Source organism: Crinia signifera, chromosome 3 (assembly GCF_055691185.1).
Source record: "Crinia signifera chromosome 3, ASM5569118v1, whole genome shotgun sequence".
NCBI lineage: Eukaryota > Metazoa > Chordata > Amphibia > Anura > Myobatrachidae > Crinia > Crinia signifera.
In genome coordinates, this window is record NC_139219.1 from 300,390,791 (window position 1) to 300,410,115 (window position 19,325).

General features: G+C 43.4%; 1 protein-coding gene across 3 annotated transcripts in view; it reads left to right on the plus strand.

The window, feature by feature from the left end:
- The window catches only part of ASAP2 (ArfGAP with SH3 domain, ankyrin repeat and PH domain 2), a 136,275-nt gene that overhangs the window by 87,552 nt on the left and 29,398 nt on the right, over positions 1-19,325 (plus strand). For all 3 annotated transcript variants that reach the window (XM_083178529.1, XM_083178528.1, XM_083178527.1), the window contains exons 8-10: positions 7,784-7,859; positions 12,938-13,024; positions 18,668-18,771. In XM_083178529.1, coding sequence (XP_083034655.1) covers positions 7,784-7,859; positions 12,938-13,024; positions 18,668-18,771 — 267 coding nt within the window. The remainder of the gene's footprint in view (positions 1-7,783; positions 7,860-12,937; positions 13,025-18,667; positions 18,772-19,325) is intronic.

Consider the following 19,325-nt stretch of genomic DNA (forward strand, 5'->3'; position numbering starts at 1 on the left):
TTACATACGATATATCATATGCAGTCCTTTTGCATACAGTATATTGTATGCAATTCCATTGACTGCTGCCAAAGGCTGTCCGGTCCAACAGATCTTACGCACAGCACGTCCAAACTCCAACTCTGAATCGATGCGCACGGGAACGGAATCGTCGATTTGACAATTTTTTTTTTTATCCAATTTTCTTGTCCCAATCTGTTGGAATTCAGATGAAAAGTGCCCAAATCGCACTAGTGTATGGCCAGCTTTAGACTAGTTATAGCTTTGGCCTCTTCAATCCTTGAGCTTGCCCTTGTCTGTCATACACGCTGGTCCCTGTAGTTCCTCCAAAGCTTGAGAACAATTTCCCTGTCTCTGTATAGCATGCCATCATTCACAATCCTGCTATTTCCCAGTCACTATGTACTATAGCTCCAGCAGGGAGGATAATACCAGAGGGAACCTTTCTGTATGCACACGAGGTGGAGAGACTACATCTATAATGATTAATATAAGGTTCACAGCCACCTGTGTTCTTAATTACAGAACATGCATTGGAGTTCCCAACAGTTTTATACACAATAGGCCTTCGCCATGGCTTGTAATTACTATGTTTAATCCACCAAATCACACTTTGAGTGAAGGATAATGACAGCGGCGTCTGACTCCAGCGTATTAGTGCAGATTTGTCAAAGTCCTCCCTAATTAAATGCCCCGAGATTCAGTATGGCTGCAAGGCTATTATTACACAATATTACACAGTGTAAATGCACAATAACACCCCATAGATAGTAATGCTGCTAAACAAATTGGAACTTGTCTTAAAAAGACAACTATTTAATTAAATTGTCTGCCGCCTCTGTCTTACTCGCCCCTTGTTTATATCTAATGCCAACCTGAGTTAGGCCACAACCCACAACTAGGGTGGCCAATCCCTGGATCGTCAGGATCCTGGGATTTGGCCCCAAAATGTCCGGGATTTCAATCCCGGGATTGGAGTATCTAATCCCGGGATTTCGGGACTAATGCAAGGCAGAGTCTGAGCACTCGCTCAGACGCTGCCCGGCTGTCCCCGACCCGGCGTGTGGCCTGCGCAGCGTGATTAGGTCACGCTGCGCAGGCGGTAGCACTATGCCCCCAGCGTCGGAACCTGCTCGCCGCCGGGCCTCCTCCAGCCGCCTGCCTCCTCGCCGAAGCCGCCTGCTTCCCCCGCTCCCCAAAAGTGTGTGGCCCCAGAACCTGCTCGCCAACCAGGCCACCCACGTCATACCCGCCGCCTGTCTCCGCACCGCTGCCACCTCCCCAAAAGTCAGTCAGTGTAGGGGGCATAGGGGCAATTTTCTTTTAGGCATGCCAATCCTGGGATGCCGGGAATCCCGGGATTGAGCATTCTTCAATCCTGATTCCCGGGATTGAAAAAATGCCCGGGGATTTGCATCCCTACCCACAACCAATCCACTTTTTTTTTTAATATATATTCTTTATTTAAATTTTTCAAAGAATTTCAAGACATTACACATTGTTATGACATATTGAAACGTACAGACAATAAGAATCAGTGTCATGTATACAACCAGTTTGGCGGAACATAAACGTGACATGTTGCATCCTGAATTGACAATAAAGAATGGAGATAGAAAGGACAAACAGCTTCCCTGTATTCTTTACTCTAATGGAAGGATTGTGCTGAGTATCAGGAAGCTACCAATCCACTTTTTAATAGTATATACCCAGTTTTGGTGATTCCGGGTATGCGTTAATCTTGCTGTTATATAGACATGACTTCAGTGGCACTCTGTAATCGTCTCGCCTGCTTAATTGCTGATGGTAATTAATCAGAACTTGTTATCCAGTCTGTTCGGTGTTCTGATACATTTTCTTTTAATGTCCGGCACGTTTTCAGCTTTTCCTCTACATTTTATTGTTTGCTCGTAAACTGATCAGACTTTATCTCTCCTCCTACCTGATCGAATCGGCTTTTAGCAAATTCAATTCTGCTGCAGCAGTTCCAAACTGAAAATCTAATCGCATAAATGGATCTGATAATCTGATTATCGTATCTCTGATTTACAGCCAGGCGCTGCCAAAGGAATCAGTAGAGAAAACTAATTTGTCAAATGATTTTTGTTTTGGAACGAGTGGCTGTGTACAACTGCATTACAGTCACCATAGGCTAGAGCAGAGTGCCAGGAATCTAGCAGCTGTATCCATGGTGCGCGCTAGCTGCCTCTTATTGTGCCCTGGGCTGTTTCTTTAACTCTTTAGCAGCTGGCAGCAGCCACCGCTGTATTACAAACATAGAATTTGACAGAAGATAAGATCCTCCTTGCCCATCTACTCTGACCCTTTTATCCTTTTGTCTTACAAACCTATTTGTTCCTTAGCCTTGTAATAGCCATGTAAGGCGCTGTTCTTATGCTTATCCCAATTGCTTTACTGTCAAGCCTTTACCACCTCTAATACCCCTTTTCCACTTGCAAGCCGAGTTGCACCCGGGATTTTTGTACCCGGCTTGCAAACCCTTTCCCACTGGTGCCCCGACCCGGCATAAAGTCAGGTGGGTGACGTAATTGGGAGACGGGGCCGGGTCGTCACTGGGAGATGAGAACATCTCTCCGCAGCGACCTCTGTATTGCAGTGAACAGATGCGAGACCGGCGTTACCCGTTTCCACTGCCCCTGGACCCGGGAGTATCCCTGGTCCAACCCAGGTAACTACCCGGGTTGGAGTGCATTTCCACTAGCAAAAAACGTAGGTCGATGCACGTCGCAGCGCATCGACCCGGGTTATTTTTGCTAGTGGTAAAGGGGTATAATACTGCTTTCACTTCGCTATGTTGGGTGGGACCCAGGAATTTGATCCCAAGTCCGGCACTCTTACATATGTACCCCTTTCACATTGCAAATGCCAGGTCACACTTGGTATTTGGACAGGAGTCCGTCCAGTTAGCGACCCGGAATTTGCAAGGTGAAGCTCCCCTCAGCAACCTGGCAATTGCTGGGTTGCTGATGTCACACGAGGGTGGGGCAGGAGGCAGTACTCGAAGCTGATGCTGCCTTATAGTGTAAACGGGACCCAGGTTGCTCGACCCGGATTATCCATTTACACTGCCCAGCAAACTGGGTCCGACCTGGGTAAAACCCTTCTTTTAATCCGGGTCGAAATGCCCGGTTGCTGGACCCAGGTTTTTCCTTTTGGTGCTTTCACACCGCACAGAGACCCAGGACAGACCCTGGTTATTTGTGCAGTGTGAAAGGGGTATTCAATCTGTGCTGATATTTCCCGACAGGGTAAATATTGGCACTCACCTAGTCAATGCTGCTGTTAATGACATCATTAAAGGGTGTCAGATCCAACTTTTTATAAAGTCTGATCTGTTTTCATCAGAAACAGCCGTGGATTGTCGAATTTTAACAATTCTCAGATGTTTTCGCCGATTTCAGGACTTTCTGACACTCGACAGCTGGAACGGTGAATTCCGACTGTCGAGTTACAGGCGGAACAAACGAAAACGGCCTAAGATTCCCAGGGTAATCCCGGATTGAATACCCCCCTAAACCTGGTTTGACAATTATATACAGGGCATCCAGGTTTAACCCTTCTTATAACCGGGGTCCAATTGCAGGGTTGGTCTACCCAAGAAGTAACCTGGGTTTGAGGTGCAATGTGAAAGGGGTATAGGAGGCTATTCCTTTGCTGCTGCAAAGGTTAAATCAAGTTCCTTATGTCCTATTGTTGTTTCATTATAGAATTAAGATAACCCAGTATTTGTAAAAACCTGCCCACCAAGATTTTGGTTAAGCAAACTGACCAACCATTATGCAATGTATAGCCAATGTGATTGGATATGACCTAACTAATCTGATTGTATATGATCTAGCAAGATGAGCAATCTGGTTGATCAGTGACCCTAGACAGCCAATGCATGAGGTCACAGATTGACCTTTAAATATCAGGACATTGTGCAGCTAATGTCTGTTACATTCCACTCATACTTGGTCATTGCAATTAGACCCGATCTATGCCGTTTGGTCCTCCGCACAGTTGGATGACTCAGTGGTCAGTGTAACAAATGTAATTAACAAGCCTCAGTGCTCACTTCAGTTCTGCAGTCGCTCATTATGATGACATGACATAGCCTGTTTCCATGAGTTTGCACATTGCCGTAAATTGCTTCCATGTGCATCAAGAAACAAGGGGCAACACTTAACTCTGAAGTCAATAGCTGCATTTGTATCTACATTCCCTTTTAACTAGATAAAAATCTGCAGCATTCCGGAGCAGTGTTACTTTTGAATGTGAAATAATAATACAATAAGGATGGCCAATCCCGAGATCAGGATCGGCGGGATCCTGGGATTTGGCCCCAAAAACAGTGGGATTTCATTTCTGGAATTGGAGTTTCCAATCCTGGAATTTCGGGATTAGACCGTGCATGCGCAGTCTAATGCCAGGCAGCATCTAAGTACTCACTCAGACACTGCCTGGCTGTTCCAGATGTCCCAACAGCCGCACTGCCGAAGGCTGAACAGCCGCTCCGCCCACATCCCAGCTCTTGGCCACGCCTCAAGAAGCACAGCATTGTTTCCTGGCCTGGCTCCCACCCACCCATTTTTTTTTAATACTGTGTACTGACTTGAGTATAGGCTGCAGTTAGGGAAGCCAATTCCAGGATTGGGCATTTTTCAATCCCAAATTCCGGGATTGGCATCCTGACTGTGTAGTGAACTATCAATGCCAACCCGAAGCGCGTCGAGCGCAGCGAGCCCGCGAGGGGTGGCGGTACGCGTCCTCCGACCTTTTCATACCCCCACTATCCATGTCGGCGTGGAGTTGATTATATTATTATTATTATTATAATTTTATTTATAAGGCGCCACAAGTGTTTCGCAGCGCCGTACAAAGGAACAATACAGGGAGACAAAAACTTGGCATAACATTGAATAAATAACAAAAATACAGTACAAATAAAGAGAACCACAGTTCAATACACATTACAGCTTAAATGTAAGTAGTGAGGACCCAATCAACATACAACTAGAGGCTTGAGGCCAATGATGGAGATGAGTATGAAGATGGTCACTGAGTGTTGGAGTAAAGGAGAGCTGTGAGTGAAATGTGAAGAGAAGTGGGCTTTGACAACAGGAGGGAAGAGGGCCCTACTCGGAGGAGCTTACAATCTAGTAGGAAGGGGAGACAGACAGATTACAAGAGGTGCAAGCGAGGGGGTGGTGGTTAGATAGCAGGATGTAAACAGGAAACAGGCAAGGGGTCGGAGAACCAGCTGGTTTATGCAGTGGAAGGGTACGCTTTGATGAATAGGTGAGTTTTCAGTGCCCGTTTGAAGCTTTGCAAGGTCGGGGAGAGTCTAATGGAGCGAGGGAGTGCGTTCCACTGAAGGGGTGCAGCACGGGCAAAGTCCTGTACTCTAGCATGGGAAGCAGTGATCAGGGTGGAGGAGAGACGACAGTCGTCAGCTGACCGTAGAGGGCGGGAGGGTGTATGAATGGAGATGAGGTTAGAGATATATGGAGCAATGGAATTAGAGATGGCCCTGTATGTGAGTGTGAGGTGTTTGAAGAGGATTCTGTAGGGGAATGGAAGCCAGTGCAGATTTTGTTGAAGGGGAGTAGCAGAGTTAGAGCGGCGGGAGAGGAAGATAAGCCTGGCTGCAGCATTGAGGACAGATTGGAGAGGAGCTAGTTGGGATTGAGCGAGGCCAGTGAGAAGAGCATTACAGTAGTCAAGCCGTGAGATGACTAATGAGTGGATGATCAGCTTAGTTGCACTCTGTGAGAGAAAGGGCCTGATGCGAGCAATGTTGCGTAACTGGAACCGGCAAGAATGGGCCAGGGCTTGGATGTGGGATGCAAAGGAGAGGGAGGAGTCAAGTGTGACACCCAGGCAGCGGAGTTGGGGAACAGGGGAGATGATGGTGTTGTTAACAGTGATAGAGATATTAGTAGGGGGCATAGCTCTGGGTGGGGGAAAGATAATAAGTTCGGTTTTGTCCATATTCAGCTTCAGAAATCGTTCAGACATCCAGGTAGAGATGGCAGCGAGGCAGTTGGAAACTTGAGAGAAAACACTATATATATATATATATATATATAGTGTGGCGAGCCACGCTAGGGGCCGCATTTTACTTTACATGTATTACGCGTCCCCTCGCGGGGCTCGCCACACTATATAAAATCGACTCAACGCCGACATGGATAGTGAGGGTATGCAAAGGTCGGATGACGCGTACCGGCGCCGCTCTCCACGCTTCGGGTTGGCATTGATAGTGGGGGTGGCATGGGGGTGCATTTAACATTGTAAGCACCCATTAGGGTGCTTATACTATTAAAAATCTTATATAGGGGCCAATTAACATTGAAAGCAACCATTAGTGTGCTGATACAATTTAAATTCGTATCTCATCTCATCTCATTGTATGCATATACAATGGTATACAATTTTAAATTGTATAAGATCGGGTCCCATCGCATCTCATCTCATCGCAATCCATATTAGGCCTTATGGTATGCAATGCGATGGGCGCCGTGATAATACACAAGTACCACAATAATTAATCCCATTCACGTATATGACTTGTTACTACTTAAATAGAGCGTTTCATTGTTTGAGCTTAGTAAGTCTCTGTGGCCACCCTCTTGGAATGTTGCTGCATGTTAGAAGTGGATACTGTTCTGCAGGTAGACACAGTTGGGGGGAGATTAAAACAGTCGCACAGGAATACATAAGAATGTATTGATACAATAATACCCTCGTATATGTTATTCCTTTTTTATTACGTGTGGAAAAAAGAGAGGTTGAGCTACCACTGGACACAAATTGACATTGTAGCAAAGGAAATAAAGTATGTCGCTGTGTGATGCAATGTAACTTTTATTGAATAATTTTAAAATAGTAGCGAAGTATGACACACAAATGATAAACATAAGACACAAAAATCTGATTTTAAAAGGATAATATATCCTAACTTCAGTCTGACCCCATCATAATGTATCCCAGAAGGCTTTAATATAATGTGAAAAGGTCAGTTGTCCACTAATGAGAGTGAGTATACAATGTTGCTAAATAGCTATAAGTGGATACTGACTAGCTATCCACCTGACCGCACGGGCAATTAATATTGCACAAATAGGGGTAAGTGAATATAATGATGCCCCAAAGATATATAATTATATAAATTGAATTAATGGGTGTTCTGTAACCCACTTGACTGTCAGCGGTGGGTCCCGGGTAGGCAGCGGTCTCACTAGTGTCCGTGTGTGGTCAGCGTCTGATGACATCAGACGCTGCCCACACACGGGCACTAGTGAGACCGCTGCCTGCAGGTAGGCCTTCTGCAGGTAGGCTTGTGCAGTACAAGTACACTCATGGTTGTGCTACACATGGTAAATCTGGTTTTATTCATTTTTCTTCACAATCCGCATTAAGGCATTCGCTACAAGAGTTATTTTATTGTGTAAGTTCCCACCTGACCTGCTGGGAGACAATTCCACGGACATATACGTTATGCAGAGTGTGGATCATGGCTATATCTTTAGCCTGATGAAAACTGTTATGTTAGATTAACCTTAAATTCATCCCAGTACATGTGTTCCTTTGATTCAGGAGTGACATTCAGAGTGCTGTGGCGGTATTGGTACATGGGTTATGAAGCCACAGCTGTATAATTGCTTTCAGAACAATTTATGTTAGTGTTTAAATCTGCTTGCTACGTATTTTACATTGATGTGTTCCAGCTACTGTCATCTGTGCCGCTTCTGACCTCTGCTCGCTATTTTCCTTCCAGCTTTTTCCAAGACGGACTGAAAGCTGTCGAAAGCCTCAAACCCTCCATTGAGAAATTATCGACCGATTTGCACACGGTAATTTACTTTTTTTTTTTCTTTTGCTGCGGGCTGTAAAACAAGCTGGTTCTAAGCAATGATATCAGAACTTTGTTATACAGGTATTATTTACAAAGGTTTCCTCATATATAAGCAGCATTTATACTTTAAATAATATAATAAGAAAAGAAACAAAAAAAGAAAATGTTGAAGAATTGAAGTGCAAACCTCCACACAGAAAGTCCCAGTTTAAATGCTCCAAAGGAACAATATCCAGATTAAATCCCACACCCATAGGCAGAACTAGTCCTGTCCTGGAAGCCAGCAGCAAAACTGTGTTGGGACCAACTGTTATTAAGCCGGGTGCACATTGGGTGATATAACGTTAACGATAATCGCATACATATCTTCCAGTGTGTATGGTCAATATCGTTATTGATGCGCACGCCCATGGGCTGTTAAACCCCCCCTGTCGACTGTACATGCAGCTCAATATGACAGTATTGTATGTACAGGGTGGGGAGGGTAGGGGGGGGGGGGGGGGGTGTCACTGACCGATATCGTAAATGATATCGGTCAGTGTGTATGCACTATATTGTTCTCCCGTGGCAGGAGAAGTGGGAATCTTTTCAATGTGTACCCATAATTAGTGATTGGGTGCAGTTTTGAACGTGTGTGTGTGTGTTTAGAGGGAGAGAGCAGAGTGGGTGGGGAGATAGATAGATAGATAGATACCAGTAGCCAGGTATACTGTTCTATGTGGAAAGTCACAGAAGTATGATCCTTTCAGACTTGAGAAATGGGATTTTCATGAATATGAATCTATTTCTATTTGAATCTTAAGAAATGAGATCTTTACCTTTTTATATGTAGCCATGTAATACTCTGCCTCTACCTGTGTTAATTAGCTGTAATGTAGCCGTAGGGCCGAGCTATATATTCAGAGATATGAGTCTTAGGGGACCTCATTAGGCACATCATTCTAATTAGGATCAGAACAAAACATCAGCTTTTAAAAAAAAAAAATCTTATGTATATTTGACATTTTCTTTATTCATTTATTACTTAACAATTATATTGAGGGGATTTATAAAAAAATATTCTCAACAGAATGAGGACATTGAACAGCAGGTGTAGAGCTATGAAATGCATATGGGGGTCTGAGACACTACATACATACTAACTGAGCAAATTGGGAGATGCTCTAGTTTATCTTCTCATAAATGATGTATTCCCTTTTATAAAAGAACACTACACTGTGTAAAATAGGGGTATGTGCATCTCTGTTTCAGTAAGGGCTGCCTATCAGATTCCTGTTTCCAGGCTCGAGACTTTTATACCTTCCTATTCCCAGGCACAGTACATCTATACCTTCCTATTCCCAGGCACAGGCCTTCTAGACTTTCTTATTTTGAGGCACAGTACATCTGTACCTTCCTAGTCCTAGGCACAGTACATCTATACCTTCCTATTCCCAGGCACAGTACATCTATACCTTCCTATTCCCAGGCACAGTACATCTATACCTTCCTATTCCCAGTCACAGTACATCTATACCTTCCTTTTCACAGGCACAGTACATCTATACCTTCCTATTCCCAGGCACAGTACATCTATACCTTCCTATTCCCAGGCACAGTACATATATACCTTCCTATTCCCAGGCACAGTACATCTATACCTTCCTATTTCTAGGCACAGTACATATATACCTTCCTATTCCCAGGCACAGTACATCTATACCTTCCTATTCCCAGGCACAGTAAATATATACCTTCCTATTCCCAGGCACAGTACATCTATACCTTCCTATTCCCAGGCACAGTACACTCTATACCAGTGGTATCAAACTCATGGCCCTTCAGCTGTTGTGGAACTACTTGTCCCAGCATGCCCTCCCACAGATTTTATATAATGGATTTCTAAAACTGTGGCAGGGCATGCTGGGACATGTGTTTCCACAACAGCTGGAGGGCAATGAGTTTGACACCACTGATCTATACCTTCCTATTCCCAGTCACAGTACATCTATACCTTCCTATTTCCAGTCACAGTACATCTATACCTTCCTATTCCCAGGCACAGTACATCTATACCTTCCTATTCCCAGGCACAGTACATCTATACCTTCCTGTTTCCAGGCACAGTACATCTATACCTTCCTGTTCCCAGGCACAGTACATCTATACCTTCCTATTCCCAGGCACAGTACATCTATACCTTCCTATTCCCAGGCACAGTACATCTATACCTTCCTATTCCCAGGCACAGTACATCTATACCTTCCTATTTCTAGGCACAGTACATTTATACCTTCCTATTCCCAGGCACAGTACATCTATACCTTCCTATTCCCAGGCACAGTAAATATATACCTTCCTATTCCCAGGCACAGTACATCTATACCTTCATATTCCCAGGCACAGTACACTCTATACCAGTGGTATCAAACTCATGGCCCTTCAGCTGTTGTGGAACTACTTGTCCCAGCATGCCCTCCCACAGATTTTATATAATGGATTTCTAAAACTGTGGCAGGGCATGCTGGGACATGTATTTCCACAACAGCTGGAGGGCAATGAGTTTGACACCACTGATCTATACCTTCCTATTCCCAGTCACAGTACATCTATACCTTCCTATTCCCAGGCACAGTACATCTATACCTTCCTGTTCCCAGGCACAGTACATCTATACCTTCCTGTTCCCAGGCACAGTACATCTATACCTTCCTATTTCCGGGCACAGTACATCTATACCTTCCTATTTCCGGGCACAGTACATCCATACCTTCCTATTTCTAGGCACAGTACATCCATACCTTCCTATTCCTAGGCACAGTACATCTATACCTTCCTAGTCCCAGGCACAGTACATCTATACCTTCCTATTCCCAGGTACAGTACATTTATACCTTCCTATTCCCAGGCACAGGCTGTAAAACAGAAATGTAAGTTAATGCTTTTTGTAACCCTATATTTTTACAAAAGGTTTGTTATCATCCTTTAATAAATTCTGACTTTATACCTATTCGTGCACTAGGGAAGTGATTATTTGGTAACACTTCATTTGCAAACAGATAAGAATAGAAACTGATTAAAATAACAGAAATAAATGACAAATGTGCATGTAATTAAATTATAAGTGTCTCCAATGGTACATTGGAGTGACACTTGACAATGGTCAAGTGACAATCATTTATAAAGACAGCACCAAACAAACAACATAATGTAACAAATACATCCAGCACAGAGGAGTGTGAGAATATAACGTATTAGGTTTATGTAAATGTACTCCCAGTTCCTTTCCATAACCTCCGAGAATATGGCGTTACGTGATGCACATCCGTGTGTAAGCACAGTCTCCGAGCAGCAGCAGAATGTAGCATGGCAAGGAGATGTAAAAGCAATAGTCTGTGGCCGTGTTATTACAGACCTCAGCGGCTCAGGTGAAGCCTCCTCTTTGGTTTGTGAGTCCCCTATGGTGGGTGCAGGATTACACTGAACAGCAATGTATCATTTATTATTAATAATAATATACACAAATTTAGTTTTTTCACACTCCTAACCCCAGACTGTAAAGGAGTTCACATAATTATTAGAACTTAGGACCTCTGCTGGAGGTGTAGGGTACAGCAGAGAAGAGATCTGATACTGGGTGTGGGTTAGGTAAGATCAATCCTGCTGGAAAGTTGGTGTAACAGCACAGAATCCTTCAGTAAAATGTCCATTCTGATCCTGCAATGATCCTCTTCCTCCTAAAGGTATGAAGCCGGTTTATCTTACAAATTGGCATTTAAGCTAAATAACATCTGTCCAATCCCAACAAGTAGAAAAGCCAAGTGCACCATCAGCATCTCTTCACACTTCATGAGCCTGTTCCTGTATTGCTCCTGTACAAAGTGCCTATGTACAGAGAAAGCAGACTGAGTCACCCCGTACAGCTGGGAAAACCTCGCACTAATTGCTGATGTTGCTGTTTTATTCGTTTTTTGTAAACGTGTTTCTCTGGTTTCTGCAGGTTTGATGGTAATTATGCATACTCGAGACGTCCCAGTTATGTGCTCACAAAACCACTTTTAATGAAAGTATCCGCAATAGCCGGGGCTGGGCACATTCCAGGTGTGAGGGTGCCTTCATTCTTGTGTCCTGTTGGGACTTGATTCTTGTGCTGTACAAGGTTTAGTGGCTGCATGTTAGGCTGAAGTTCCACTTATAAACATTCCGAGGAGAGACCAAGGAGGTACTAGATCCTGTTCTCTTCAGTCTATGTATAAACAGATTAACGGATGCTGGTGACGGCTAGGTTGTATGACAGTGGCCAATCCGGTCAAGGTTCATACACATTGGGCAATTTTGCCCAGCGTGTACGGGCAACGATGATGGGGAAAATCGCTTGGCTGAAAATCGATTTTAGCCCGGTGAGAACACTGACCATGACCGATTTTAATATGCAGCATGCTGGATATTAATCGCCGGGCGATAGCATCGCACTGGGCCACCCATTGCTATTGCTATGGCCCCTACACAGGGAGCGATGTATGGGCATTTGCTATGGGATCTTGTGAGATTGCTTCGAAAATGCCCCTAAATCGCTATGTGTGTAGGGGCCAGAAGCCTGACTGGTTACAGGATCCATTTCTACCCCGGCCACACAGTTTTAATCCTTGCTGCGTTTTTTAGTCTTGATCCAAAGGACATACCGTGTATGGTGCCCTGGGCCCAGGTCGTAGTGATTTGCCCATGGATATGCAGGCACATCACATCAGGTCATTGAGAATTACGTAGAGCAGGGAATCGGTAAGACACTCTAACTCTCCTGGAGAAAATGCGATCTCATGCTTCAGAGAGCCGCGGCTAGACCGGATTAACCATTCCTAACCATGTCTGCTTATCTGAGAGTTTCTGCTCCTCATAACCTTTGATAATTTGTTCCATACAGATCTTCATGGAACAGATTTGACAGCAATGACTATTTTTGTACACAAATCTGAAGCTGTTCTGTCCACGCGGCCTCTTGCCCTTTTAGCTTACTCATTCATTGCCGGGGATTAGACGTTGCGTAGAAATGGCCTCATAATACACGTATTTGATGTGTCTTGCTATGTTGTCTTTCAGATCAAGCAAGTTCAGGATGAAGAGAGGAAACAACTGAGCCAGCTTAGAGATATTTTAAAAACTGCCCTGCAAGTGGAACAGAAGGAGGTGAGCCCGCAAGACTGGAGTTCTCATTACTGCAGTAGCAGTAGGCGTGCCAGTGAGCCATACGTATTGTGGTATGCAGTAATTAGGTAAAAAGGCTGACCACTGTTGCTAGATCGTAAAAAGGTCGACGTGGAAAAAAATCGACATGAGTTGACCATTTTCACGTGTTGACTTTTTTTTACTGTCGAATGACAGTGGTCGACGTTTTGACTGTCGACCTTTGAACTGCAGTTCTAATGACCCGTACCCCGTATCGTATTGGTTCCACTAGTTCCTGCTCTGTTGATCAGTAGCTGCCTTCGCTGTGTGTAAGCGGCTGAGACACTTCCATGTATTTTTTACGTTTTATGTCATTGAAACTAAGGTCTATTTTATTTAAATATTAAACAAATGCCCTAAAACCATAATTACATACGTGTGGTTTCCCATTGCTCTGCATAATTAATACAGTTGAGTTCATTTTCCTAGATTGCTCTGAGGATGTAACATAGGGGATAATATGAAGAAATACACATTTTTTTTCTTCCCCATAGTTCATGGATGTGAATTAAAAAAACGAGCTAGGCCTAGGCCTGTATTTACAAGGAGGAATCCATATATACTGTATATATATGTCAAGAGAATAGAATATAAACTTTGTAGGTGTAAACAATTAAAAAGTCATTTCTGTCATTTCTGCTGAAACTGACAGAGCAAAGTATTCCAGATACCTTTATTCATAGATGTATGACCGGCGTCCTGTTTATCCACCTTCAGGTAACTTTCATTTATATGCACCCTTCTGCAGCATTTACTTATTTCATTTTTCTTTCTAGTCTACTTTAGTAATTTAAATTATAATAACAATAATGTTTAAAAATATATACAGAGTTAGGAGGTGATTCCAGTGCCCTGTAGGCATGTAGAACCCACACATATGCCTCAATGCCCCCCCCTAAATATATAAATGTACAGACATTGCATAAATGTGTCAAATAGGAATGCAATTTTAATACTTATGGTTTATGGCCAACCATGTGACCTTGTGGTGCCTGTCTGGGGATCATCATGCTGTTATGATAATGGCCCTATTTTTATGTGGGGGTCTGGAGCTGCAGCTCCATCCACCCCATTGTTAATCTGGCCCTGGCTATTACCTATGACCAACATATGGAGAGGATTGGTCTATAGAGGCAACATAGGCAACTCTGTCACCCAGTGTAAGTTGTGTTTTTTTATTTCCTTCACTTCAAATTCAACTGGAGTCCTTCTATGTGTCCTGTTCGCCTGGGGCTACTATTGTCATGTCAATCTTTTGACTTTGTCGTCCTTTTCTACCTGTCATCATTAAACATGGTCAACTTTTACTGCGTTGACCTTTGTGCTTTTTTTTTTTTTACACCATTGGAGATTGACCTATTGACTATCAACCTTTAACATTGTCGACCTTCTATAGCAAGCCCAAATGTACTTAGTTAAGGATGTACAAGGGCGCACTCAAAATGACATGGCTCCTCTAAGGGTGGACAACCCTTCTATAACGACCCCGCTCTATCTTCCATCATGATAGTGTCACTGATAGTAAATGATATAACGTTACATATTCGGTCTGTAGTAGAATCCTCCTCAGTGGGTGCTAGTATATGATTTTCTCTTGTGGGAACTTTCCCCTGTCAGACTACTTCTGGCAGGGATGTTATGCAATGATCTGGGATATGGCTTCTTCTTGGCTTCTTCTTGGCTGTATGTTGTATCCTAATCGCTGAGGATTTATCTGGTCGGCAGAGGCAGCCCTGTGTCACATTGCACTGCCCATATCCACGTTTGTTCCTTAGATACTTACAAAGCATTATAAAGCTGTCTAACCTGCTTTCATTTGGATGATATACCTGAAGTAATGACTAATTCCTAGATAACCAGCTAAACTGTAACTCATGAATGTGTTTTTCTTTCTCATGAATGCTCTCACCTCTTGTGACCGAAGTCTAGAAGAGTAAGTGTGTAATTCTCCTGCAGTATATGTGTCACCTGTGTTATCTGCATGCTGGATCACCGCCTCTCTTAGTGATATGACTGGGAGCTCATTCTAGAACTGTGCGGTTGCCATGTCTGGGAGTAGGAATAAAGGTTACTAGTGTTATCGGTTTAGCTAATCTCTAAAGTTCCGTCTATCCTGTTTTATTCTACATATACCATATTCTCTCTCTCTGCAAACCGTGTATTCCAATGTGGATTGTGCCTCTTATGAGTACACACCCGGGAATAGGATCAGAAGTTAATCTGATTTCCCTGACCATCTATACTACTTACATACGCCCTAATGATTTGTGTGCTATAATCCACCTTTACCCTCCCACCCCTCCCTGCCTTGCACACCATGTGTGTCTGTACAGTATAGGTTCACAGTCACTATTGTGTCCCTGTATAGTTTTCCAGTCACTATTGTGCCCATGTTTGTGTCTCTGTATTGTTTCCCAGTGACTAGTGTGTCCCTGTATAGTTTCCCAGTCACTATTGTGTATCTGTATAGTTTCACAGTCACTATTATGCCCATGTTTGTGTCTCTGTATAGTTTTCCAGTCACCATTGTGCCATATTTGTGTCTCTGTATAGTTTCCTAGTCACTGTTGTGCCCGTGTTTGTGTCTCTGTATAGTTTCCCAGTCACTATTGTGCCCGTGTTTGTGTCTCTGTCTAGTTTCCCAGTCACTATTGTGTCCCTGTTTGTGTCTCTGTATAGTTTCCCAGTCACTATTGTGTCCATGTTTGTGTCTCTGTATAGTTTCCCAGTCACTATTGTGCCCGTGTTTGTGTCTCTGTCTAGTTTCCCAGTCACTATTGTGTCCCTATTTGTGTCTCTGTCTAGTTTCCCAGTCTTTATGGTGTCCCTGTCTGTGTCTCTGTCTAGTTTCCCAGTCACTATTGTGTCCCTGTTTGTGTCTCTGTATAGTTTCCCAGTCACTATTGTGTCCCTATTTGTGTCTCTGTATAGTTTTCCAGTCACTATTGTGTCTGTGTCTCTGTATAGTTTCCCAATCACTATTGTGTCCCTGTTTGTGTCTCTGTATAGTTTCCCAGTCACGATTGTGTCCATGTTTGTGTCTCTGTATAGTTTCCTAGTCACTATTGTGTCCCTGTTTGTGTCTCTGTATAGTTTCCCATTCACTAATTGTGTCCCTGTCTGTGTCTCTGTATAGTTTCCCAGTCACTATTGTGTCCATGTTTGTGTCTCTGTATAGTTTCCCATTCACTATTGTGTCTCTGTATAGTTTCCCAGTCACTATTGTGTCCGTGTTTGTGTCTCTGTATAGTTTGCCAGTCACTATTGTGTCCCTGCCTGTGTCTCTGTATAGTTTCCCAGTCACTATTGTGTCCCTGTATAGTTTCCCAGTCACTATTGTGTCTCTGCATAGTTTCCCAGTCACTATTGTGTCCCTGTCTGAGTCTCTGTATAGTTTCCCAGTCACTATTGTGTCCCTGTCTGTGTCCCTGTATAGTTTCCCAGGCACTATTGTGTCTCTGCATAGTTTCCCAGTCACTATTGTGTCCCTGTCTGAGTCTCTGTATAGTTTCCCAGTCACTATTGTGTCCCTGTCTGTGTCTCTGTATAGTTTCCCAGTCACTATTGTGTCCCTGTCTGTGTCCCTGTATAGTTTCCCAGTCACTATTGTGTCTCTGTATAGTTTCCCAGTCACTATTGTGTCCCTGTCTGAGTCTCTGTATAGTTTCCCAGTCACTATTGTGTCCCTGTCTGTGTCCCTGTATAGTTTCCCAGGCACTATTGTGTCTCTGCATAGTTTCCCAGTCACTATTGTGTCTCTGCATAGTTTCCCAGTCACTATTGTGTCCCTGTCTGAGTCTCTGTATAGTTTCCCAGTCACTATTGTGTCCCTGTCTGTGTCTCTGTATAGTTTCCCAGTCACTATTGTGTCCCTGTCTGAGTCTCTGTATAGTTTCCCAGTCACTATTGTGTCCCTGTCTGTGTCCCTGTATAGTTTCCCAGGCACTATTGTGTCTCTGCATAGTTTCCCAGTCACTATTGTGTCTCTGCATAGTTTCCCAGTCACTATTGTGTCCCTGTTGGTGTCTCTGTATAGTTTCCCAGTCACTATTGTGTCCCTGTCTGTGTCTCTGTATAGTTTCCCAGTCACTATTGTGTCCCTGTCTGTGTCCCTGTATAGTTTCCCAGTCTTCCTACAGACCAGCCAGAGATGGGCTGATCATTTGGCAGATAATTATGTAAATGGTCATCTCTTTGTCTAGTCAGACAGCTGTGATCTGAGGATTGCACATGAGTATCCGTGTAAAACAAGGCAACATGTATATAAAAGAGATGTATTTTCCAGATGGGTTGTGGCAGGTGCCCTCTCCAGGATGAAAAGGATCAATGCCAAGCTCTCTTGGCACATAAGAGGACTCGCCTATGGCCCTGTGTGTCTGAAATTGCAGCAATTTAGTCTGTCTACAAGGTTTGGAATAGGAAGTGGTTGAGTGTGGGTTAACCACATAAAATGAAAGGTCTCTCTGAAGCAGAATTAGGATTGTATTACATTGAGGTTTCCAAGTGCAGTCAAACAGCTGTGAATGAAACCAAGGAGGAAATAGAGAGTGCACTCTGCAAATACAGAGGAAGTGGAGAGCCCTAGGGAAGAGACTGAGCCCCACAGGGAATGTGCAGGTTACCTGTAAGTGCTGTCATCTAATTATTCTTATAGATATACTGATTGTGCTCAGCTGGCTCAGAGAAAGCGCTGGTAGGGTGGGAAGACATAGAAACCTAGTGAATGTAGCCAGATCACAGGGGTATGTATGGACCATTGGCTTGGTACGTGCATCGACATGGACGCCGTATGAGTGTACCGTGTCCCCTTACGTCCCCTCGCATGGACATTTCCAACACTTGAGATATACTCTGACTCAATAGAGGCCGGATAAGAACAGATATCCCATACTTGTTACTAGAGAGCATATACAGATGCTGCTTTATGTTGTTCACATGTTTTTATTTCCGTATATGTTATTTTCTCAAACTTTTAATGCCTTTTATTTAAATGTGTGATTTGTGAAAAATAATCCAATTATTTTGTATTCACTATACTAACACTGCATTTCATATATAGATGAAAGTACGGTTGTTTTAAACCTAATCATTCATTTTATTTGAATGTTTTTACCATCGTACCATTTGTTTGTTTCTGAACGCAAATCATTATAGACATTTTAACCCTTTGAGTGCCAACATCTCTGTGAGATAGAGAGGTCATTATGCTGAATAACAATGTTTTTCTGGCAATTTTTACACCTATTTTGACAAATTCACTTGGCACTCAAAGGGGGAGATTCTCTCAACTAAAAATGCGGGAAAAACCCCCTTATCAGGGTTTTTCCCGCATTATTTTTCCCGATGTGCGGCGGTAAGGGGGCGCCGATGTTAAAGCATCCCCCCCAAAGGGTTTTAAAGACCGTTTTAAAATAAAATGTGAATTAGTGTACTATGCAAGAGATACAGATGCCATTTAATACTATATTATTATGACTTTAGATACTGGCGTGCAGTTTATGGATAGTTAGCTGTTTACCTATTTATGTTATGTGATTGGCTGAATAATTCTCATATAAAAATAAGTAGTAAAGTGTACTCACCAGGCCTTTACCCATTGCTCAGGATTCCCAGATCCGTCAGAGCGCTGCGTACAGCTTGCACCAGCCACAGGGTAACAAGGAACATGGAACGGAGAGGAACGGTTACCTCTACAAAAAGAGTGACGGGTCAGTACCTGCTAATTCTACACTATGGTGCGGGTGCATGGCTGAATGCTAGATGGGCGTAATACCATCCACATTGCTTGCATGGGATTAAGGGTTAGATGTATGAAGCAGTGAGAAGTGATAAAGTGTCCGGTACTTTATCACCAGCCAATCAGCTACTGACTGTTAAGTAACAGGCTGGGTTTAAAAGGAGACTGTTAGAAGCTGATTGGCCGGTGATAAAGTACCAAGCACTTTATCACTTCTCTTCCGTTATCACTGCTTCATACATCTACCCTTAAAGGTGTATATTCATTTATATGAAGAGTTTTGGATCAGTGGTTGGATCACCCCCTCTCAATGCGATTGTTTCATAGCTATCATCTTTAGCATTGCACACTTATACCGACCATTGTACCAATAATTGGTACAAAATAAATTAATACACCAACATTGATCTCGTCTATGAGACAATGGTTCATCACAGCTTTGTTATCTCGGTACTCTTTACTTAGAACGGCGCCCACGATTTTGATCGTGGGCATCGTTAGTAAAAAATCGTGGCCATCTCGGGC